Raw genomic sequence first — 19,661 nt, forward strand, 5'->3', positions numbered from 1 at the left:
TAAAATGTCGTGCCCTAACAACGCTACCGTTCTCTATAACTCCACTCTCACATCTGTTCTTGAGGATGTAGCCCCAGTTACTACTCATTCTTCCCGACGCTCACATTTCCAACCCTGGCACACGACTGTAACCAGACACCTACGACATTGTTAATGGTGCTATCATCTCCTCATGCCCGCTGTCTTGGTGTCACCCTTGACTCTGATATTTTGTTCACCCCCCACATTCAGTCTGTCTCTAAGCTGCGGCCTCCATCTTAAAAACATTGCCCACATCCGTCCCTTACTAACACAGGATTATCTCCAGCCTTGATTATTGTATCTCTGTCTTAGCTGGTCTCCCTCTTAACCGTCTCACCCCTCTACAATCCACCATGAATGCTGCTGCCAGACTTATTTTCCTCTCCCATCGCTCCACCAACACCTCTCCCCTCTGTCAGTCTCTTCACTGGCTTCCTGTGCTCTTCAGGTTTCATTTCTAAATCCTTACTCTTACTTTCAAAGCCCTCCACAGCGGTTCCCCTACCTACATCTCATCACTCATCTCTAAATACGCTCCACACCGGTCTCTCCGCTCATCCAATGATCTCCTTCTATCCTCTCCTCTGATTTCTAGCTCTCATTGACGCTTACAAGATTTCTCAAGGGCTGCCCCAATCCTCTGGAATGCTCTTCCCCGGTCTATCCGTCTTTCTCCGTGCCTTTTTTCCTTCAAAAAATCCCTGAAGACCCACTTCTTTAACGCCTTAACATATTCCTTTAGCTCACCTTTCCTAGTCCCTCTCCTGCAATACTTTTACTAGTGTGGCTGGTCCCTCCCTAACAGCACTTTTACCTATTGTGTAATACACACCCTAAATGCCTCTGGATTGTAAACTAGTTTGAGCAGGTCCCTCCTCACCTGTTGTCTCTGTAAATCGTTATGTTACATACTACTTGTTATGTCCTGTCCACCTATTGTACAGTGCTATGAATTTGATGGTGCTTTATAAAACAATAAATAATAATAATAATTTACATTTAGGGCGCCCTGGGGGGGGGGGCAATTGCCTCCTGGCTCAGCCGGCCCCTGGTGTGACCTTCAGATACCCACGATCAATTACATTTTTGCAATCTTACTTACATTTTCTTCTATGCTGTAAGGGCCACAGCTGAATAATGACCCAATTTATATTCAGCAAACATCCCCTCATTACAGTCATCAGGAGATACAGTTATCATACATATTTTTTATGTTCCAGAGGGCCACATCCATGATTTATATAATACCATATAGTGCATATTTTTTATACTATTCACTTAAAGGGTTTAGGGGTATTATATATATATCAAAAGATATAGTATGTAACGCACTCACTTGACTGGAAGCAGGTGTAATATGCCCGGGTGCTAACAATCCAAGAAGTATGTACAGCATGCAAATAAAGTTGATGCACTCAGCGGGTCTTCTTTTATAAAGTTTATTAGCTTGATGAAGGTCCAACGTTTCAGCTCTCAATGAGCCTTTCTCAAGCCTCGGTCTTTCCTCGCCTTTTTAGATAACAAATGGGACACGGCAGGGATGCCCACTGTCACCCCTTGTATAAGTCTTAGTGCTGGAACCTCTTGCAACAAAAATCAGATCAGGCCCCTCTATTACGGGATACCAGACTAAATCAGGCCCTAACACGATTTAAGGTTTGTTTGCTGATGATATTCTTGCTTCAATAACAAACCCGTCCACTTCCTTACCTTCCCTTCTACATCACTTTCAACAATATGCTCTAGTGTCGTACCACAAACTCAGTCTCTGTTAAATGCAAATGTTGCCACTCAACCTAGACCTATGTTGACCATCTCAAGAAAGACTATGGCTTTGAATGGAGGAAAGATTATATCTCCTATTTGGGTATAAACCTTGTGCTGTGTCTTTCCCAGATCCATGACTATAACATTAAGAACACCTGAAAGCGGATTCTTAATGACACTCATATGAACTGTCCTGGTTGGGCCGCATAGCGGCTGTAAAGATGACGATTTTGCCTAACATCTTACACATATTAAGGACAATCCTGATTACAGTTCCCCAGAGGTTATTAGCCCAAATACAGGGTAAATTTAGAGTATCAAGATATATTCACTTTTTGCCCCAAGGTTTTTTGGAGTTCTGGGGATGAAAGAACCTAAAACTTACCATTGAGCAGCTGTCATTTCCCAGGCCACTTTATTCTCTACGCCACTTGAAGGTCCCCAGTGGGTCACTCAAGAGAACTTTTATTTATCTCCATTGTCAGGAGCTGAATTACTGTAGCTTACTCCACATAATAGCCCCTCTCTACCATTCATTCCTCCCACCACATGCAGTGAAGGAAAAAAATATTTGATCCCCTGCTGATTTTGTACGTTTGCCCACTGACAAAAGCATGATCAGTCTATAATTTTATTGGTAATTTTATTTTTAACAGTGAGAGACAGGCTAACAACAAAAATATCCAGAATAAGGCATTTCAAATAAGTTATAAATTGATTTTCATTTTACTCAGTGAAGTAAGTATTTGACCCCTTTGCAAAACATGACTTACTATTTGTTTGCAAGCCATTCTTGGCAATCACAGAGGTCAGGCATTTCTTCTAGTTGGCCACCAGGTTGCACACATCTCAGGAGGGAATTTGTCCCACTCCTCTTTCCAGATCCTCTCCAAGCCTTTAAGGTTTTGAGGCTGATGTTTGACAACTCGAACCTTCAGATCCCTCCACAGATTTTCTATGGGATTAAGGTCTGGAGACTGGCTAAACCACTCCAGGACCTTAATGTACTTTTTCTTGAGCCACTCCTTTGTTGTCTTGGCCGTGTGTTTTGGGTCATTGTCATGCTGGCATCCACAACCCATTTTCAATGCCCTGGCTGAGGGAAGGAGGTTCTCACCCAAGATTTGATAGTACATGGACCCATCCATCGTCCCTTTGATGCAGTGAAATTGTCCTGTCCCCTTAGCAGAAAAACCCCCAAATGCATAATGTTTCCACCTCCGTGTTTGATGGTGGGGATGGTGTTCTTGGGGTCATAGGCAGCATTCCTCCTCCTCCAAACAAGGCGAGTTGATGCCAAATAGCTTGATTTTGGTTTCACCCAGTTCTCCCAGTTCTCAGTTCATTGGCAAACTACAGAGCTTTCTTGAGCAGGGGGACCTTGTGGGCGCTCCAGAATTTCAGTCCTTCACAATGTAATGTGATTCATTTTATACAGGTAACAAGCTGAGATTAGCAGTACTGCTAATCTCAGCTTGTTACCTGTATAAAAGATACCTGGGAGCCAGACATCTTGCTGATTGATATAGGATCAAATACTTATTGTAACGGCCGGGAATGGTCAGGATCAGTAGCTGAGGATCCACAGTGCAGAACCCAGACACGAACCAGAACAGGCGTCTGGGACACGGGTACAGCAGTCCACAAACGGAGCCAAGGTCAAGGATTGGTGAAGTCAGGATAGCTGTGAGACGTAGCCAAGGTAGAGGATTGGTGAAGTCAGGATAGCCGTGAGACGTAGCCGAGGTCCAGGATTGGTGAAGTCAGGATAGCCATGAGACGTAGCCGAGGTCAGAACCAGAACAAACAGGATAACTGAGCAGCATGAGCAGAGCCCAGAGAACAAGCAATGAATCTCTTTGACAGGCAGCTAGTGGACAGTTTAGGATTTAGATTTTATTGGGATAGAAAAGATTACTAAATATTGGAGGGGAGATAATTTAAGTAAAAATATAGGTAAAAAAGAAATTAAATGGGTTTATGACCTACAAACATTAGTTCCCAGTGGTTTAAATATTGATTTTGATCTGTTCAATTTTTTATGAAAGTTTAAGTGTATAAATATGTATATATATATATATATATATATATATATATATATATACATATATATATATATATATATATATATACACATTTTATAAGGATATTCATATATATATATTTTTTTTTCTAGGTCTATTTTATTGGTTCATATTTTATTTATGTATTGTTATTATATGTTTTTTTTCTGGATTTTATAGTTTTATATTGTTGGTATGTACAATAAAAATAATATATTAAAAGTTTTAGGAATAAATTAGGCTATTACCATACATAGATATATATACACATTATTTACACATATTTAAAATACAATAAATTATACATTTGTAATCTTTTTGTAAGAATAAAAGTTTATCTTATATATATACATATATTTTTCTTTCTTATATATATATATATATTTTTTTTTTTTAATACAAATGTCTACCTTTTTTTAGGTGTATATATTTTTCTATATATTATGGTTGATATATACGCAAAAGGGTTAATATAATTAACATATTCAATTCAATCTATGATGTATATAAGGGAAGTACCATCCTCCATCAAAAGGTGCACCTGATGAAGCCGATCTAGAAGGCGAAAAGCTACTGCTTTTTGAACCTCCGGAGATCCTGTATGTGTGAGACGTCCAGAGGCGTATCTAGGGTATGGCACCTATGGCTCCTGCCATAGGCGCCATTTGAAAGGGGCGCCAGTGAGCGGCTTTCAAACTCAATATGACGTTACATATTAAGGCGCTCAGCAGTGAAGCAGCGGGCACCGCAGCAGTGCAAGAAGGCAGAAGCCTTGTGCTCCCGTCGCTGGACCTCAAGGTGAGAACTACAAAGGGGGAGAGGGGTTAGGGAGTAATAAGGGAGGGAGAGGTGTTAGGGAGTGATAAGGGAAGGAGAGGGGTTAGAGAGTGATAAGGGAAGGAGAGGGGTTAGAGAGTGATAAGGGAGGGAGAGTGGTTAGAGAGTGATAAGGGAGGGAGAGGGGTTAGAGAGTGATATAAGTGAAGAGTGGATTAATGTGTGCATGCATTGAGTGAATGAGGGAGAGCATGAGTTGATATGTGAATGTATTGTCTGAATGAGGGAGACCATGAGTTAATGTGTGGATGAATTGTCTGAATGAGGGAGAGCATGAGTTAATGTGCAAAGATGGCACAGGCAGGGTGTATATGGGACAAAGATGGCACAGGCCGGACTGTTTGGGGACAAAGTTGACTTGTGCTGGGCTATTTGGGGACAAAGATGGCAAATCTTATGTGTGTGTAATTTGGGTGCTGGTCAGGTTCTATGCGGGCAGTGTGGACGCCAGGGCTGGCTTTGGGGTGTGCAACCTGTGATCTATGTCTGTAATTTAGGGGGTTTTAAATATACCTTTTAATGCTGTGTTTTTATGTGAATTCCAATTGATCTATACCTGCAAAGCTGGGTTTTTGTGTTATTATATAGATCCATATATTTATGTATACCTGCAAATACAGGGTTAATATGTCTTATTCAGTTGATTAATACCTGCATGTATTTATTTGATCTATACCTGCGATGCCACGTTTCATATATTATTATTGTATACCTGCAAATATAGGATTTGTATGTCTGATTCTGTTTATTTGATATATACCTTCAGTGCTGAGATCACAAGTGAATTTCAATTGATCTGGGTTTGTGTGTTGATCTATACCTGCTATCGGCAGCAGGGTCTAATATTTATATATATATATAAATATTTATATATATATCAGCAGCAGGGACTAATATTTATATATATGGGCAGCAGGGGCTAATAAATGCGTTTTAGATATTTGGACAGGGGCGCAATTTCAGTGCTTGCCATAGGCGCTATTTTCAGTAGATACGCCTCTGGAGACGTCACACACATGAACCCGGAAATAACCAGCCAACGGACTGTTCGAGTATTTTTCATCTGGGACTTCTATGCTGGCTGTTTACAACTGTCCTGTAAACATATTTATTATGTAACTACAGAAAATATCGTGAACCGAAAAAACTAAAATCACGTGTCACTCAGGTAAGGTGCAAATGAAAAACAAAATATGAAAATACTTCCCTAATCGGACCGCAGCTGCCCAAACTACACTCTTCCTCAAAGTGTAAGAATGCAAATGAACCAGGGATGTATGGGGCGCAGGAACATATATAGGGAAAAATAAAATGAAAACAACACAATATAGTGTAGATTGTACTTCCAATGTTAGTGATGAAATGATATATTGCACTCACAAGTGAAAGAGGCAAATCCAACCCATCAACATGGACTGTAAAGAGGCTTTTAATATTCTTCAGTGAAAATCTAAAAAACAAGCTTAAAATGGTGCAGTATCTTAGGTAAAAAGTGTATACCAAATAGAAATGCAATGTAACTACAGGCCAGAATTAAATGTATGTATGGAGATCTTTTTTGCGGTACTTTGACTGACTTTCTTTGCCACTTTCGAGCTACGGATATAGCACTTTATTAGTGCTGTATAAAAGTGTGAGTTTGATACTGTCTCACCTATCTACCTTACAATCCCTGTATTTAGAGGTTGCGCTATGTTAAAAACCATTAAAAGGTCAATAAAAATAGCACATAAAAAACGTATTTATTTTCAGCTTTCTAGTTAAAAACCATTAAAAGGTCAATAAAAAATAGCACATGTGCTATTTTTATTGACCTTTTAATGGTTTTTAACCAGAAAGCTGAAAATAAATAAGTTTTTTTTAAAAACATTCTTTTCTGCTCCTGGTATCCTTTTAATGTTTTAAACACGCAAGTTTATATCCTTGGTGGGGATCATTCCACCTATGCCAGAAGGTGTGAGCAATCCATTTATTGCTCACCATATTGTGAGTATATAGTGAACAGTTTTTATTTGTTTTATTCATTTTATAAATGCAGAAAGCACTATGCCTATTTCTGTTTAACTTTTTATGTGCAACTTATCCTGAGAACCAAAAAAAAGAACTACACAGGACTGCTGCTAAAGATATCCCCAGGCGAGGATTGTATCGCCCATGCAAGTTTTGTGGGACTAATTGCTTAAGTCCCCAAAAAATGTGAGTACCCATTCCTTAACTCTTTACCACACGGTGCCAACCACATATTATACTACTGTGACTTTCTTCTCCACTATGCGCAACCACTATCTCCTGTGACCTCCAAGTTATTTACTAAGCCAAGAAGAGGAAAATAAAATATATATATATATATATATATGTATCTCATACACCCCTCACATTTTTGTAAATATTTTATTATATCGTTTCATGTGACAACACTGATGAAATGACACTCTGCTACAATGTAAACTAGTGAGTATACAGCCTGTACATTTCCACTTAGGGGTGTATTCACTTTTGTTGCCAAGGTTTAGACATTAATGGCTGTGTGTTGAGTTATAGTTGAGGGGGCAGCAAATGTACACTGTACACTATATCTCCACAAAACTTGTCTCATGCAAGGCGTGTGGCGAGATCACTACAGGGGGTCTGTGGACCCCTGAGGAACGCGATTTACACATTGCAGTCTTTCGCGGTCCGCAGCTTCACAAAAGACCTCATTCACTGCCGTTCGCTACATAAGCTGTCTGGAGGGCTTGCGGTCTAGGCTCCTCACGGAGCTCACCTAGGTCCTCCACCATGGATGGATGACCATCTGTCCATTCGGGCGGAATACCTTCCCAGGAAGGACAATCTGGTGGCGGATTGGATATCCCACCACTGGAAAGAGATAAGTGATTGGCGTAGTCATGGGACTTACTACTGGCCCAGTTGACTAATCACAATGTGATTAGTAAAATAAAATAAAAAAATAATAAAGAAATTTGGTAACATGTCAAAAAAATCCCCCACTGTCACAAAAACAGTCCAAATATATATATATATATATACAAAAAGGATTTTTATCAGCAAGTCCTACAATTAGCACTATATCTTCACAAAACTTGTCGCATGGAAAGAGTTAAAATATTGACATTTTAAATGCCCATGGGGTTCCTTATTTTAAAAAATTGTATGATTTGATGGGGTAAATTGCATTGGCCGGCTTTAAAGATACCTGAAATAGCACATGGGGCAGAATGACCATACTTGGAAAAAAAATGTATCTACTTGTACTACTCTGTCTGAGAATCTTTACTTACACACAGTCTTGTGATCTGGAAGGAAGGGAAGCCCAGGCAGGTTGTGGTGGTAGGGGGTTCTATAATTAAGAGAACAGACAGGGTAATCTGTGGCTCTGATCGAAGCAACCAAATGGATTGCTCTCTCCCGGGTTCGGCATTTTGCAGACAGAGTGGATAGAATATTAGGAGGGGCTGGTGAGCTGTCAATGACATAGTAAGGGGAAGATGGAGCATTCTAAAAGGTATTTTTAGGGAGTAAGATAAAAAAAGGCCTCCAAGGTAGTATTCTTAGAGATACTACCTGTGCCATGCGCTACACCAGAAAGACAGTGGGAGATTAAGCAGCTAAATGCATGGCTGAAGTCTTGGTGTAAGAAGGAGGGCTTTGGGTTTTTAGAGCACTGGGCTGATTTTGCTTTGGGGTACAATCTCTATAGTCATGATGGATTGCACCTAAATGCAAGAGGGTCCAATGTGCTTGTGAGAATGGGTAGACGGTGGGAGATTTTAAACTAGGAATGGGTGGGGGTAAATAGAAAGGGAATTTAATTTACTTAGTAACCAGGTGGGTGGATCTGGGGCTTGGGCTATACAAATAATAGGGAGAAGCATATATTTTGCCCCCTAAAACTAGGACAGAACAGTCCCCCGGCAGTGCTGCGGGGGTCTGGATCTTAGTGTTATTATCTGACTTCTGTTTGAACCCCATCTTATATTCAATAAGATCGATTCAACTAATTGGTAATGAAATTCGTTGGCAATTTGTTGCAGCCCTAATTGCTTCTTCTCCCAGTTCTGGAAATTTTGAGGTTACGTCTGGAAGAATAAGGCATTTGATTCATTTCCGTTCCTCCCGTATGTGCACCTGCTTGTTTGAATTGTGGAACTTTGATATCGGACTTGAAGTCCTGAAGTGTTGTGGCAACCGGAATGTTATATAGATGTTTGGGGCAGCTGGAGCATGGCTATTATCAGTGTGAGTTTAGTTTTTACATAGGGCTTCTCCATTTTGGCTTTATTTTTGTTGAATAAATTATGACACGGTGCAATATGTCATGTGGTGGTGTTTATCTGAGCTTGTATTTACATCCATTTTTAGACCTGCTAAGGAACAGATGATTGTTATTATGTCCTGATATGTAAAACCATATAATTCAAAGTGTACTTTCTTTCACACGACTGTAGACTATAACTAGTGATAAGTATGAATACATTTGTATTTCTTTATTGTGTGCTTATTTTGAAAAGGCCCTTTGTTTCTTTAAATCCAGATAGTTGTTTTTTTTTGTTTTTTTTTTATTTTCAAAGATAAAAATACATATAACAATAATAAGTTATATAGATACATTAAACACTGTATAATAATTATTTCCTCCCTCCCTCCCCACCCACAAAAAAACCCAAAAAACTAATGTTTACATTTTATAATCTCTATAGACTACTTCTAACCATTCTTTGATATTCGGGGGTGTCGGGGAAATCCAGCTCCTATTAATCATAAAACGGCCACAGAACAGTAATCTATGAAAACTTTTGCTTTGAGCCTTTGTTAAATTTATTTCAGAGTCTTCCCCCAATATCCCAAGCAAAGGGCATATGGGGACTTTAACATTAAGCTGCTTCTCTATTTCAAAGAACACTTGTATCCAAAATTCCTGTTTTATCACAGATCCACAACATATGGTAGAAACCTGCCTCCTCTCTTCCACATTTCGGGCAGCTGCTATTTTGTCTTTTACTTATTTTATATAAAAATAAAGTAAAGTCGGTAAACAATATTAAACTGTATAATTTTGTGATTGTTATTTTCAGAGGACTGATTAATCCCCTTATATATTCTCTCCCACTTACTGTCTTCTATCCCTTCCAAATCTTCTTGCCATGCTCGTATACTTCCTTTTTTTTACGTTGCCTCCTATCAATCCCCGTAAAGATTCGGTAAGGAGTAAATTATCATACCTTTTCCCAGCGATTTAATTAGAACGCTTCTCAGCTTCATATATTCAAACCATGTGTCTACCCTAATTCCCTCTCTTTCATTAATTTTTCCCCATTCTATGAATTTGCCATTCTGCCATACATCACTTATCTTCATGTATCCCATACACCTCAGAGTTCTTATTTCTAACCTCCCTATTTCTTCTTCAAAATTTAGATTATCCCAAAGTGGTGCATTATCCAGAGTGCCCGCCACCCCTAATTCTTTTTTAAATAGTCTCCAAGACTTTACTATATTATTTACTACAATATTATCTTTTCACCTTTCTCTACTAAGTTGTCCCGACTCCAAGACCTGATAAATATTATTGTAATTCCCCCGACAGGTCTTTATCATGAAATAAAAAAAGGGAAATCTTTTCCATTCACCTATAAAATATATTTGTGCTGCCAAAAAGTATGCTTTTATATCTGGGAATGCTAATCCGCCTTTGCCCCGTGGAAGACATAAATAATCAATTTTTATTCTGGTTCTTTTCCTACCCCAAATCAGTGAATTAAAGGCTGTAATAATTTTTTTTGAAAAGGCAGTTTTGACACCATATTGGGGATGCTCCAAAAATATAGAGCAACTTGGGTAATATAATAGATTTAATTAACACAAATTTATCGGCCTTAGATATCTTAAATTCACTCCATACCTTAGTTTTCTTCTCTTTTTTTTTAATCAGGGGTTTCAGATTTAAATTGTGGTAATCTCTCAGATTTCCCGATATTTGAATGCCCAAATAGTTGAATAGTTCCCCTTTATTCAATACCCTAACTTCAATATTTGATGTTACCGCATCTGTTTCTAGGGGGAGCATAATGGAGTTTGACCAATTTATTCTCAGTCCAGAATATTCCCCATACTCTTTTATAACCTCCATCACTATTGGTATATGTAATTCGGAATTCTCTAAGAAAATAAATATGTCGTCTGCATATAAAGACAGTTTGTCCTCCTACCCCCTCACTCCAAAACCCCGAATCCCTCTATTACCCCTTATCTTAATAGCCAAGGGTTCGATGACCAAGGCAAAGAGCAAGAGGGAGAGATGGCAACCCTGCCTAGTCCCCCTTGATAATGTGAAAAGGTCCGATAAGCTTCCATCAATAGAGTCTCTTGCGGCTGGGTTAGCATACAATAATTTGACCATTCTTATAAAATAATTCCCAAAACCAAATCTTCTCATTACCCTCCAAAGGAACTCCCACTCCACCCTGTCGAAGGCCTTAACAGCATCCAAAGACAGGATGGAGTGGGAGCCCCCCCTCCTTCATTTGGCCCAGCTCAATATTAGTTAGGACTCTATAAATATTATGTTTTGCCATTCTACCGGGTATGAATCCACACTGATCCTCGCCCACTAAATTCGTTATTACAATCTTATGGCCATAGCCTTCGCGAGGATTTTAATATCAGTATTAAGTAACGATATGGGCCTCTATGACCCCATCTCTGCTTTATCTTTATCTGGTTTTAAAATTAAAGTTACAATTGCCTCACGCATTCGGGAAGTTGACCTTTTTCCATTCCCCATTTAACTACTCTTAGTAGGGCTGGCAGTAATACTTGGCTATATTTGCGATATACTTCAAATGGGAGGCTATCTCCTCCTGGTGTGGTATTCCCCTTTATTGATTGTAGGACCCTATTTAGTTCTGCCAGGGTAAGCGGTGAATCCAGCATTTCTCTTTGTGAGTCTGTTATTTCCGGGTATTTTATTTGAGCTAGATATTCTTCCAGGTCTACACTATTTTTATTTTGCTCAGATCTGTATAACAACGAATAAAATTCCCGAAACTCCTTTATTATCTTTTTTTTCCCGTACACCATATTCCCATGTTGTCCTTGATTCCTACAATTTTCTGTTTGACCCTTTGATTTTGTACTATTGCCATCAAATATTTACTGGGTTTTCCGGCCTATAGAAATCTTTGCTGGCCCAAAAAAAGAGATTTATTTCTGCTTTTTTTCCATTAAATATTAATTTAACAATCTCTGTCTTTCCTGCCATTTATTTTTCTTATCCTCCGTGGGCTCATCAACCAATTCTTCCTCTGCTTTCTTTATTTCCTCCTTCAGATCGGTTTCTTTCTTTCTAAATTCTTTTTTTTTTTTTAAATAATAGCTTTAGTGATTTCCCCTCTTAAAAAAGCCTTACCGGTTTCCCAGACTACCGAATCCGAGGCGGATTCCCAATTCCATGTGAAGAACTCTTCCAAATGTTTATTTATTTTTTCATTATCTATAAGATTTAGCCAATGGGGGTTAATTTTTCTTATGTCTTTGCTCTCTCTATTCTCCTCTAGAGTGTTAATATTTATTTCTTATGCAGATTGGTCAGAGATGCATCGGGGTAGATAACTAATCTTTATAACTCTATCCAGCCCTGATTCATTCCCCAAACACATGTCAATACGTGACATGGTTTGGCATGTTTTATTCCCACAGGAAAAGGATTTTTTTCTAGGATTATGAATCCTCCACACATCTCCTATTAATCCTATTTCTTTACATAATTTAGCCAAAGGTGGCTGTCCCGATATCCTAACTGGTCCTTTTAATCTTATTCTGTCTGTTTCTTCTTCCATAACACAATTCATATCCCCCTGTACCAAAAACATCCTTCTCTAGACATACAAAAATCAAACAATTTTTTTAAGACTTCGGGTGAGTACGGGAGGGTATATATACGAAAGCCAAAACACAAACTAAATTCTCCAACCGCCCGTGCAAAAAAACATATCTACCTTCATTATCTAATAATTTCCCGTATCATTCCCATTTAGTGTTTTGGTGAAATAATACTGTTACTCCTCTTGAGTAAGTGGTGTGAAAGGAATGGTAGTAATGAGTCCACCATTTTCTTTTTAGCAAGTGAGATTTTTCATAAATTAAATGCGTTTCAACTAATCCAACTATCCCTGGTGCATAATTTTTTAATACCCCCATTATTGCCATTCGTTTAATTGTTTCCCCTAATCCCCTTATATTCCATACCACTATCCGAGTACTCATCCGATGTCCTTAGCTTCAAGAAAAATATATAATAAAAAAAATAAAAAAATAATAAGTAAATAAAACTCCTTCTGAAGCAGACCTCAATCCTAGCAAAATCCTTGCTTGCCCATGCTCCCTCATCTTTTTACTTCTACATCTTTAGACCCTGTCCGTCCATCCATTCCGTAGCTTCTTCTGGACTAGCAAAAAACAGTATTTTCTCAATATATATCACTCTTATTCTCGCGGGAAATAGCAAGGAAAATCTAACCCCGTTCTGATGTAACCTTTTTTTCACATTTTTAAACATCATACGTTTTTTCTGTGTCTCAAAAGCGTAGTCAGGGAAACAACCAATTTTGCTATTATTAAACATTTTTTCCTGCTGTTCCCTTGCGGCTCTAAGTATTCTATCCCGATCTTGAGAATTTATAAATTTTACCAATATCGTTCTAGAGTTACTACTAGGTGTCGGTGGTCTCAATGGTACCCTATGGGCCCTTTCAATGCTGCCTTCGCTTAGTGGCTTCATTTTCAATAGAGTAGAGTTTATCCATTCTATCACAAACTTAATGGGCTCCCTGCCCTAACTACCTTCAGGGAATCCTATCAACCTCAGGGTATTTCGTCTTGAACGATCCTCCAGGTCTATCACTTTCTGTTCCAAAATTTGATTAGTCATAATCACTTTCCTCATTTCTGCCTTAATTTTAACCATCTCTTCCTCCATAGTGGACACTCGTTCTTCCTTTTCTGTGCATCTTAGTTTTATGCCCTTAAGATCATCTCTAATTAGAGAGATTTCCTCCCCTATAGTGCCCACTTGGGACGTTAAGGCATCAACTGAACTGCTACATTTACTGACAGCCTCCAATATCAGTTTTAGAGCAGGAGAGGGCTCTCCTGCCGCACCCTCAATTACTTCGTCCTCAAGGCTTGGGGCAATGTTGCCTCCTTTACCTAGATTTTGGCTTTTCGTTATGGGGAGGACAGAAATTTATCTAATCTGCTGGTGTTTTTAGATTCCTTCTCTTTGGAAGGGCTCGCTGATTTTCTGTTTTTAGGTGGAATTTTGTCCGCTATTATCTCAATTTACTCAGCTGCTGCAGTGCAATACAAAAAAGAAAAAAAAACAAAAACACATATTCTGCCGTGCTACCACTGAAATAGCAATGTCGCATATCTTGCGTCTCCCATTACAAAAAATGTTAGCACACAATGATAACTGAGTTAATCCACAGTATGCGAGAAAAGCTAAATTAGATCACATATTTTGTGTCTCCCATTATAATAATTCAGGCACCACTCTCAACAGACACAATAGAGAGGGTACTATTACACAGAAAAAACTGTATTAGTCCATGATAAACGAAGGAAGCTGAATTAGTCCTCAATAGGAGAAAAAAACAGCATCTGTCCGCAATAAGCCCCTCAATTAAGTCTCACACTTCAGCCTCCAGATAGTTATGTGACATACTACTTGTTATGTCCCATTTGCCCATTGTACAGTATTGTATATAATTTTTTTCTTACCTCTGAATAATATCATCTGCAATGTTCAAGCTGTCCTCTGATGGCGATGGACTGGCTAAAGCATTTGTTGCTATTGCTACATTCGCAATGTCTTCTTCATGTTCACTACAGACAGAATTTTTTGTGGAACTTGTCGAAGAGTCTAGCTCCAAGTGAGCCAAGGGTGCGAAATTGTCTTCATTAATTTGAGCATTCTTACATATCTGCTTTTGTGTTTCTGATGTTAAAGTTGGAAGCTCAAAGGTGAAAAAGCTGTTTTGATTTTGCGTAGAGTAAGAGAGAATATCAATGGAGTCCAGACTGGAATAAGATGTGCCCTTGGCTCTGTGGGACTCCATAATACTCTCAAAATGCTTGCTAAAAGAGTCCATTTCATCCTCTGAAAGCCGGTGACACAAAAGAAATGACAGAGAAGACCTGCAGGGTTTCTGTATGTTGTCCCTGAGAAGAGAAAACATATGGTCACCTAATTAGAGATCATGTACGTGTAAGCAAAGGCCTATAGACTAGGTTGACCACATGTCCCGGATTGGCCAGGACAGTCCCGCAATGGGACTTTAAGTCCTGGGTCCCGGGCAGCCTGAATCCGGGACAATGCATTGTCTGAGTGAAGGTCTCAGCCAATCAGAAGAGACCTCTCAAATCTCCTGATTGCCTGAAAGTTCAGAAGCCTCTCAGTGTAAGCTGCAGCTAGCACCAGGTACGCGTGCTTGACTCTGTGTTTGTCTGTTTGTCACTGTGTTTGCTTGTGTGACTGTGTATGTAATGCCTGGTAATAGGAGTTAATTCTCTGAATCTACTCATGCCTGGTAATAGAGGGGATAACATTCTATAACTACTCATGTCTGTAATGAGTGTATGTATATTAGTAAATCTGAAATCAACATGGTTTCCAGGGCTTCTTAATAATTAATATATAATAGTATATGTGAATCAGTGTGTATGTGAGATATATATATAAAATAGATAAAATGTATTTATGTATGTGACGGTGTGCATATGTGAATCAGTGTGTGTGGGTGTATATATATACCTGTGTGTAATCACATCTGCTTCATAATTTGTCCCTGAATGGTAGAAAAAAATGTGGTCACCCTACTTTAGACTACTTTAGATTGTTCTTGAGTGCTTCTGATATCACATTAATTCCAATTAGCTACACATATACATATCCCTTTCATATTTTATTTATATAATATATTAGCTGGTATTTGTGTTTGTAAAGTTTAAGGAAGGAGCTCAGGAGGGTCCATTGCACAGTGCAGTATCAGGTAGACAATAATGCTATACTACAAAGATCTACATCATCCGTGCATTTCTCAGGCGTGACCTTACCTGTGTTCTGCTGCATACCTTACTTGTTTGTGTGCCAACTGGTTAGAAAAGGCCCAAATCACAAAGTAATATAGCTGATCACTAAAACTAGCAAGACTAAAAGAAAAATAAAACACTAGTATTCCACAAACGTGGCAAATATACAGAAGCAGGAGAATCAAAATGAGGAAGATTGGAGTAAATGTCAAGCGAAGCTTAGGGAGGTAAAGCACATTTTTAGCACACAACAAGGAGAAACAAAAAAGTTAACATTGGTTAGAATTTGACAATTTTTTTAAAAAGTTACTATTTTACTGCATTTCAGTGTAGATTTAAATTTGGTCATCATCTCTATTGATCGCCTCATAAACTCTTTTAAAACGGGCATTGGACCCTAAGCTGTCATCAAGGGGTTAAAAGTTGTTACCTTTTACTCTCATCCTTCCTTGTTGTCTCAAAGACTTCATCTTCATCATCATCCCTATTGTCTTGAAAACCCAAAATGTCCTCCTCTTGTGGCTGTTTCTGTTGCTCATTTTCTTTGCGCAAACTAGTATCAGTAACGCTTCTGTTGCTCTCGCTATCCTTTTGGCTACCGATGGCAGAATCTAGACCTTCATTCTCAGCCAGAATATCATCTATGTTTGTCTCCCGGTAGCACCTTAGCGGCACAGAGTCTATGTCTGTTTCGGAGTACTTGATAGTTCTGCGGATAATACCAGTTTCACAATTTTCAGACTTTATTTCATTGGTAGAATGTGTTGTTTCTATTTCCACTTCCACATGACATAAACCAAGTCTTGATGTATCTGTTACAGGTTCCAAAGTTGCATTCCTAAAGCTGTCGGTGTTGGTAGGCGAACATGGGCATGTCAGTGTTTCTCCCAACTGCACACCTGCAACAGAAAGCCAACAGCCAGCAGTTTACACAGATAATATTACAAGACTGCATAAACACCTAAATACTGTGAGAGGGAGATAGACCCTTTAAATAAAGTATATCACATGTCATAATTTCACAGCTGATTAAAGCTCAACATTGTTCTAGAATTTTGCTTCATGCGAAATCTATTTTGTGGGTGGAGGAAATAATTTAGTAGCCTAGTAAGATAATAGGCTAATATAAAGAAATGCAGAGTATGATGCAAATAAGAAATTTTTAGGCCATTAAACCAGCTCATTATGCCTATATTTTTTTTATAAGTGACATTTAAATATTTAATGCTTAAAAAGGAGATGGACTTTACATGAAATGCACTAAATACAGGATTTGCTCAATTATAAGACAAGGTTATACCCCTTGTCTTATATTCAAGGTCGTCTTATAATCAGACCTCAAATAGAAGTCTGACTACAAGACTTAGATCCAGATCCCCCTCTCTGGCAGCCAGTGAACATTTGCGGGATGCACACAGATAACCTCCGCTGCTGCCGGCACTTGCGCAGGGGCTTCTATGAAAGAGCACCGGCGTGACATGACCTCACTAGACCAGGGAGTCTGAAGCACGGAGGAAGTCTAGGGATGCACTTGTAAGTCGGAGGGGGGTATAAGGGATTTCTGGAGGCAGAGTGGCAAATACGGGGTTAAAAGGCATATCAGGGAGGCAGAGTGGCATATAAAGGGGGAATAAAAACATATTTTTTTCTAAATCATAGTTTTTATTAAATATGAAAAATAGTGAATATTAGTAAAACATTATGGGGTAGTCTTATATTCAGGCTTTCTTTTTTTTCGTAAATTAATATTCAAATTTGGGGGGGTCGTCTTATATGCGAGCAACTACTGTCATTTAAATTACAGAAAAAGGTTCTTAATATCTCCTACAAATATAATGTTGCTAATTTTAATATTTCATTTTCTTATGCCTCTGCTTGTCCAACACTCTAAATATAGTCTACTTTGCCAGCTTAATGTTAACACGGTTGTGACCATCATTGATTATCTGTGACTAATGTATCTGAGTAACCTAAAAGTACTCATGTTTAATATTACAAATAGCTGCTAAATTCTATTTTCCACACAGGTTATCTGTCCGCTGCGGTACACAGTATCCGCTGCGGTACTCACCTTGGTCCCACGCCGCGTCCTCCTTCTGACCCACGCCGCCGATATGGCAGACCCGCTCTCTCCCCGGCGTTGACGGTGCCGCGATCTTCTTCCCGGCATTGTGATCTTCAGGACGGCCGGAACACAACTGCAGGGCCGTCCCAACAGAGACGGAGAACACGTTCCGTCTCTCGCACACTCTCTAGTGGTGCGCGCGCATACAAATCCTCTTCTTAAAGGCACAGTCGGCAATATTCCCAGGTGTATAGAATCAGGTTAATCTTGACATCAGAGGGAGTATCCCTCCCTCCTTCCTATATATCTGTGTCCTTTAGTTGACTCATTGCTCATATATACTGTGCTCCCTACGTATATACATCAGTGCTTCCTTATCGTTGTTTAATTGGATATTGACCCTTCGCTTGCCTTATTGTGTCTGAACCTTCGCTGCCTGAACTGACCTCTGCTTATCCTGACTTCATCTACGTCTCATCCCTATCGGTACCTCGCTTTTGATTCACCCACGTCTCCAATCTTACATATTGGGCTCCGACTACTAAACCCGACATTATCTCACTTTATGATTTTAGCATATCTTACATTGCAAAAAGTACACATAATTTTATCCATAAAGTTCCATGCCATCATGCCATGCATGAAAACAGCACTCTAAATAGTAATGTTTATGTTCTTAAATGGAATTGCATATGATATAAATTTAAATTTACTGAGTAGATGCTAAGGTTTGTCCATTGATCAATGGGTCCATGAGAAGATGTATAATATTATTGTCTGCTAATGCATTTACTTTGCAAGACTGCTCTTCTGAGATTGTCTACCATGGAGCAAATAAAGACCTGTGCCTTTTGGGACTAAACTTGTGCCCTGTAGTGGTTGTACACTGTAAAGTACTGGGACATGAGTTAATATTCAGTCCTTCTACACAATCCAGCAACACAAGACAGCAAGCCAAACAGATCTGTGCACTGATCCTGTGCTCTGCCCTTCACATTGACATCTGAAGGTGTTTCTATATACTATTGATCATGTTCTATCTCTGTCTGTTGTATAGAAACATAGAAAGTGGACGGCAGATAAAAACCATTCGGCCCGGGGAGAGGAGCAGCAACGTGATGACGTTGGTCACGTGCTTGCGGGGTTAAAGCCGAACAATGGCACCTGGAGGGATTGAGACCAAGCCCAGACCCTGACGAGCCTACCCTGGAAAGCCCTTAAAAACTTTTGTAGAAACATGGAGACTTCATGGACAGTATGGGGAACCCACCCCTTCCTGACAAACACTGCAAAAAGGAAAGAGAAATAGTTTATACAAAAGCTGAAAAGCCTCTGGAGGGACTGAACATCCATTAGTGCCGGGAAACTAACACGAAAACTTTGCCGTAAGATACCCAAGGACATGTAAGTGTTTTTCCAGTACATATATATACCTCAATGATATAAGTGTTCATCTGCTAAAAAGAGTAAATACTCAGCCACGAATCTACTAAGTACTGTGTTAGCCACAAATCTACTAAGAACTGTGTTAGCTGACTCCATGCATGGTGGATAAATTAAAAGGAAAAATACATATCTAATTACAGCGAGAGTACTGAAAGAGAGAGAATCTTGGCAGACAGAAGTATTTTATTACTCATTACACCTTGTTGAAGCTCTGACTTATGCTGCCCTGTTAAGAGCCCTACTTGTGAGCAGAGCCAGCTTACAGGATAGGATAATAAAAACAGACAATAGAATGACAATATACCAAGAGTCCGGCAAGATGGGAGGTAGATAAGAAAAGAGCACCACGGCATACCCCAGAAATAAAGTGT

At 39.1% G+C, this 19,661-nt stretch overlaps 1 protein-coding gene across 1 annotated transcript in view; it reads right to left on the bottom strand.

The window, feature by feature from the left end:
• The window catches only part of LOC149279307 (PH and SEC7 domain-containing protein 1-like), a 166,374-nt gene extending 147,976 nt beyond the window's left edge, over nucleotides 1-18,398 (bottom strand). Inside the window, exons 1-4 of the mRNA XM_089501329.1 lie at nucleotides 18,369-18,398; nucleotides 17,851-17,977; nucleotides 16,210-16,678; nucleotides 14,469-14,909 (exon numbers count right to left, since the gene is read on the bottom strand). Of these exons, the coding sequence (XP_089357455.1) occupies nucleotides 14,469-14,909; nucleotides 16,210-16,678; nucleotides 17,851-17,977; nucleotides 18,369-18,398 (1,067 nt within the window). The remainder of the gene's footprint in view (nucleotides 1-14,468; nucleotides 14,910-16,209; nucleotides 16,679-17,850; nucleotides 17,978-18,368) is intronic.
• Nucleotides 18,399-19,661: the final 1,263 nt, after the last annotated feature.

The sequence above is a fragment of the Sceloporus occidentalis genome, unplaced genomic scaffold, assembly GCF_023333645.1.
Source record: "Sceloporus occidentalis isolate IW3139 unplaced genomic scaffold, rSceOcc1.0.p SCAF_172, whole genome shotgun sequence".
Classification (NCBI taxonomy): Eukaryota; Metazoa; Chordata; class Lepidosauria; order Squamata; family Phrynosomatidae; genus Sceloporus; species Sceloporus occidentalis.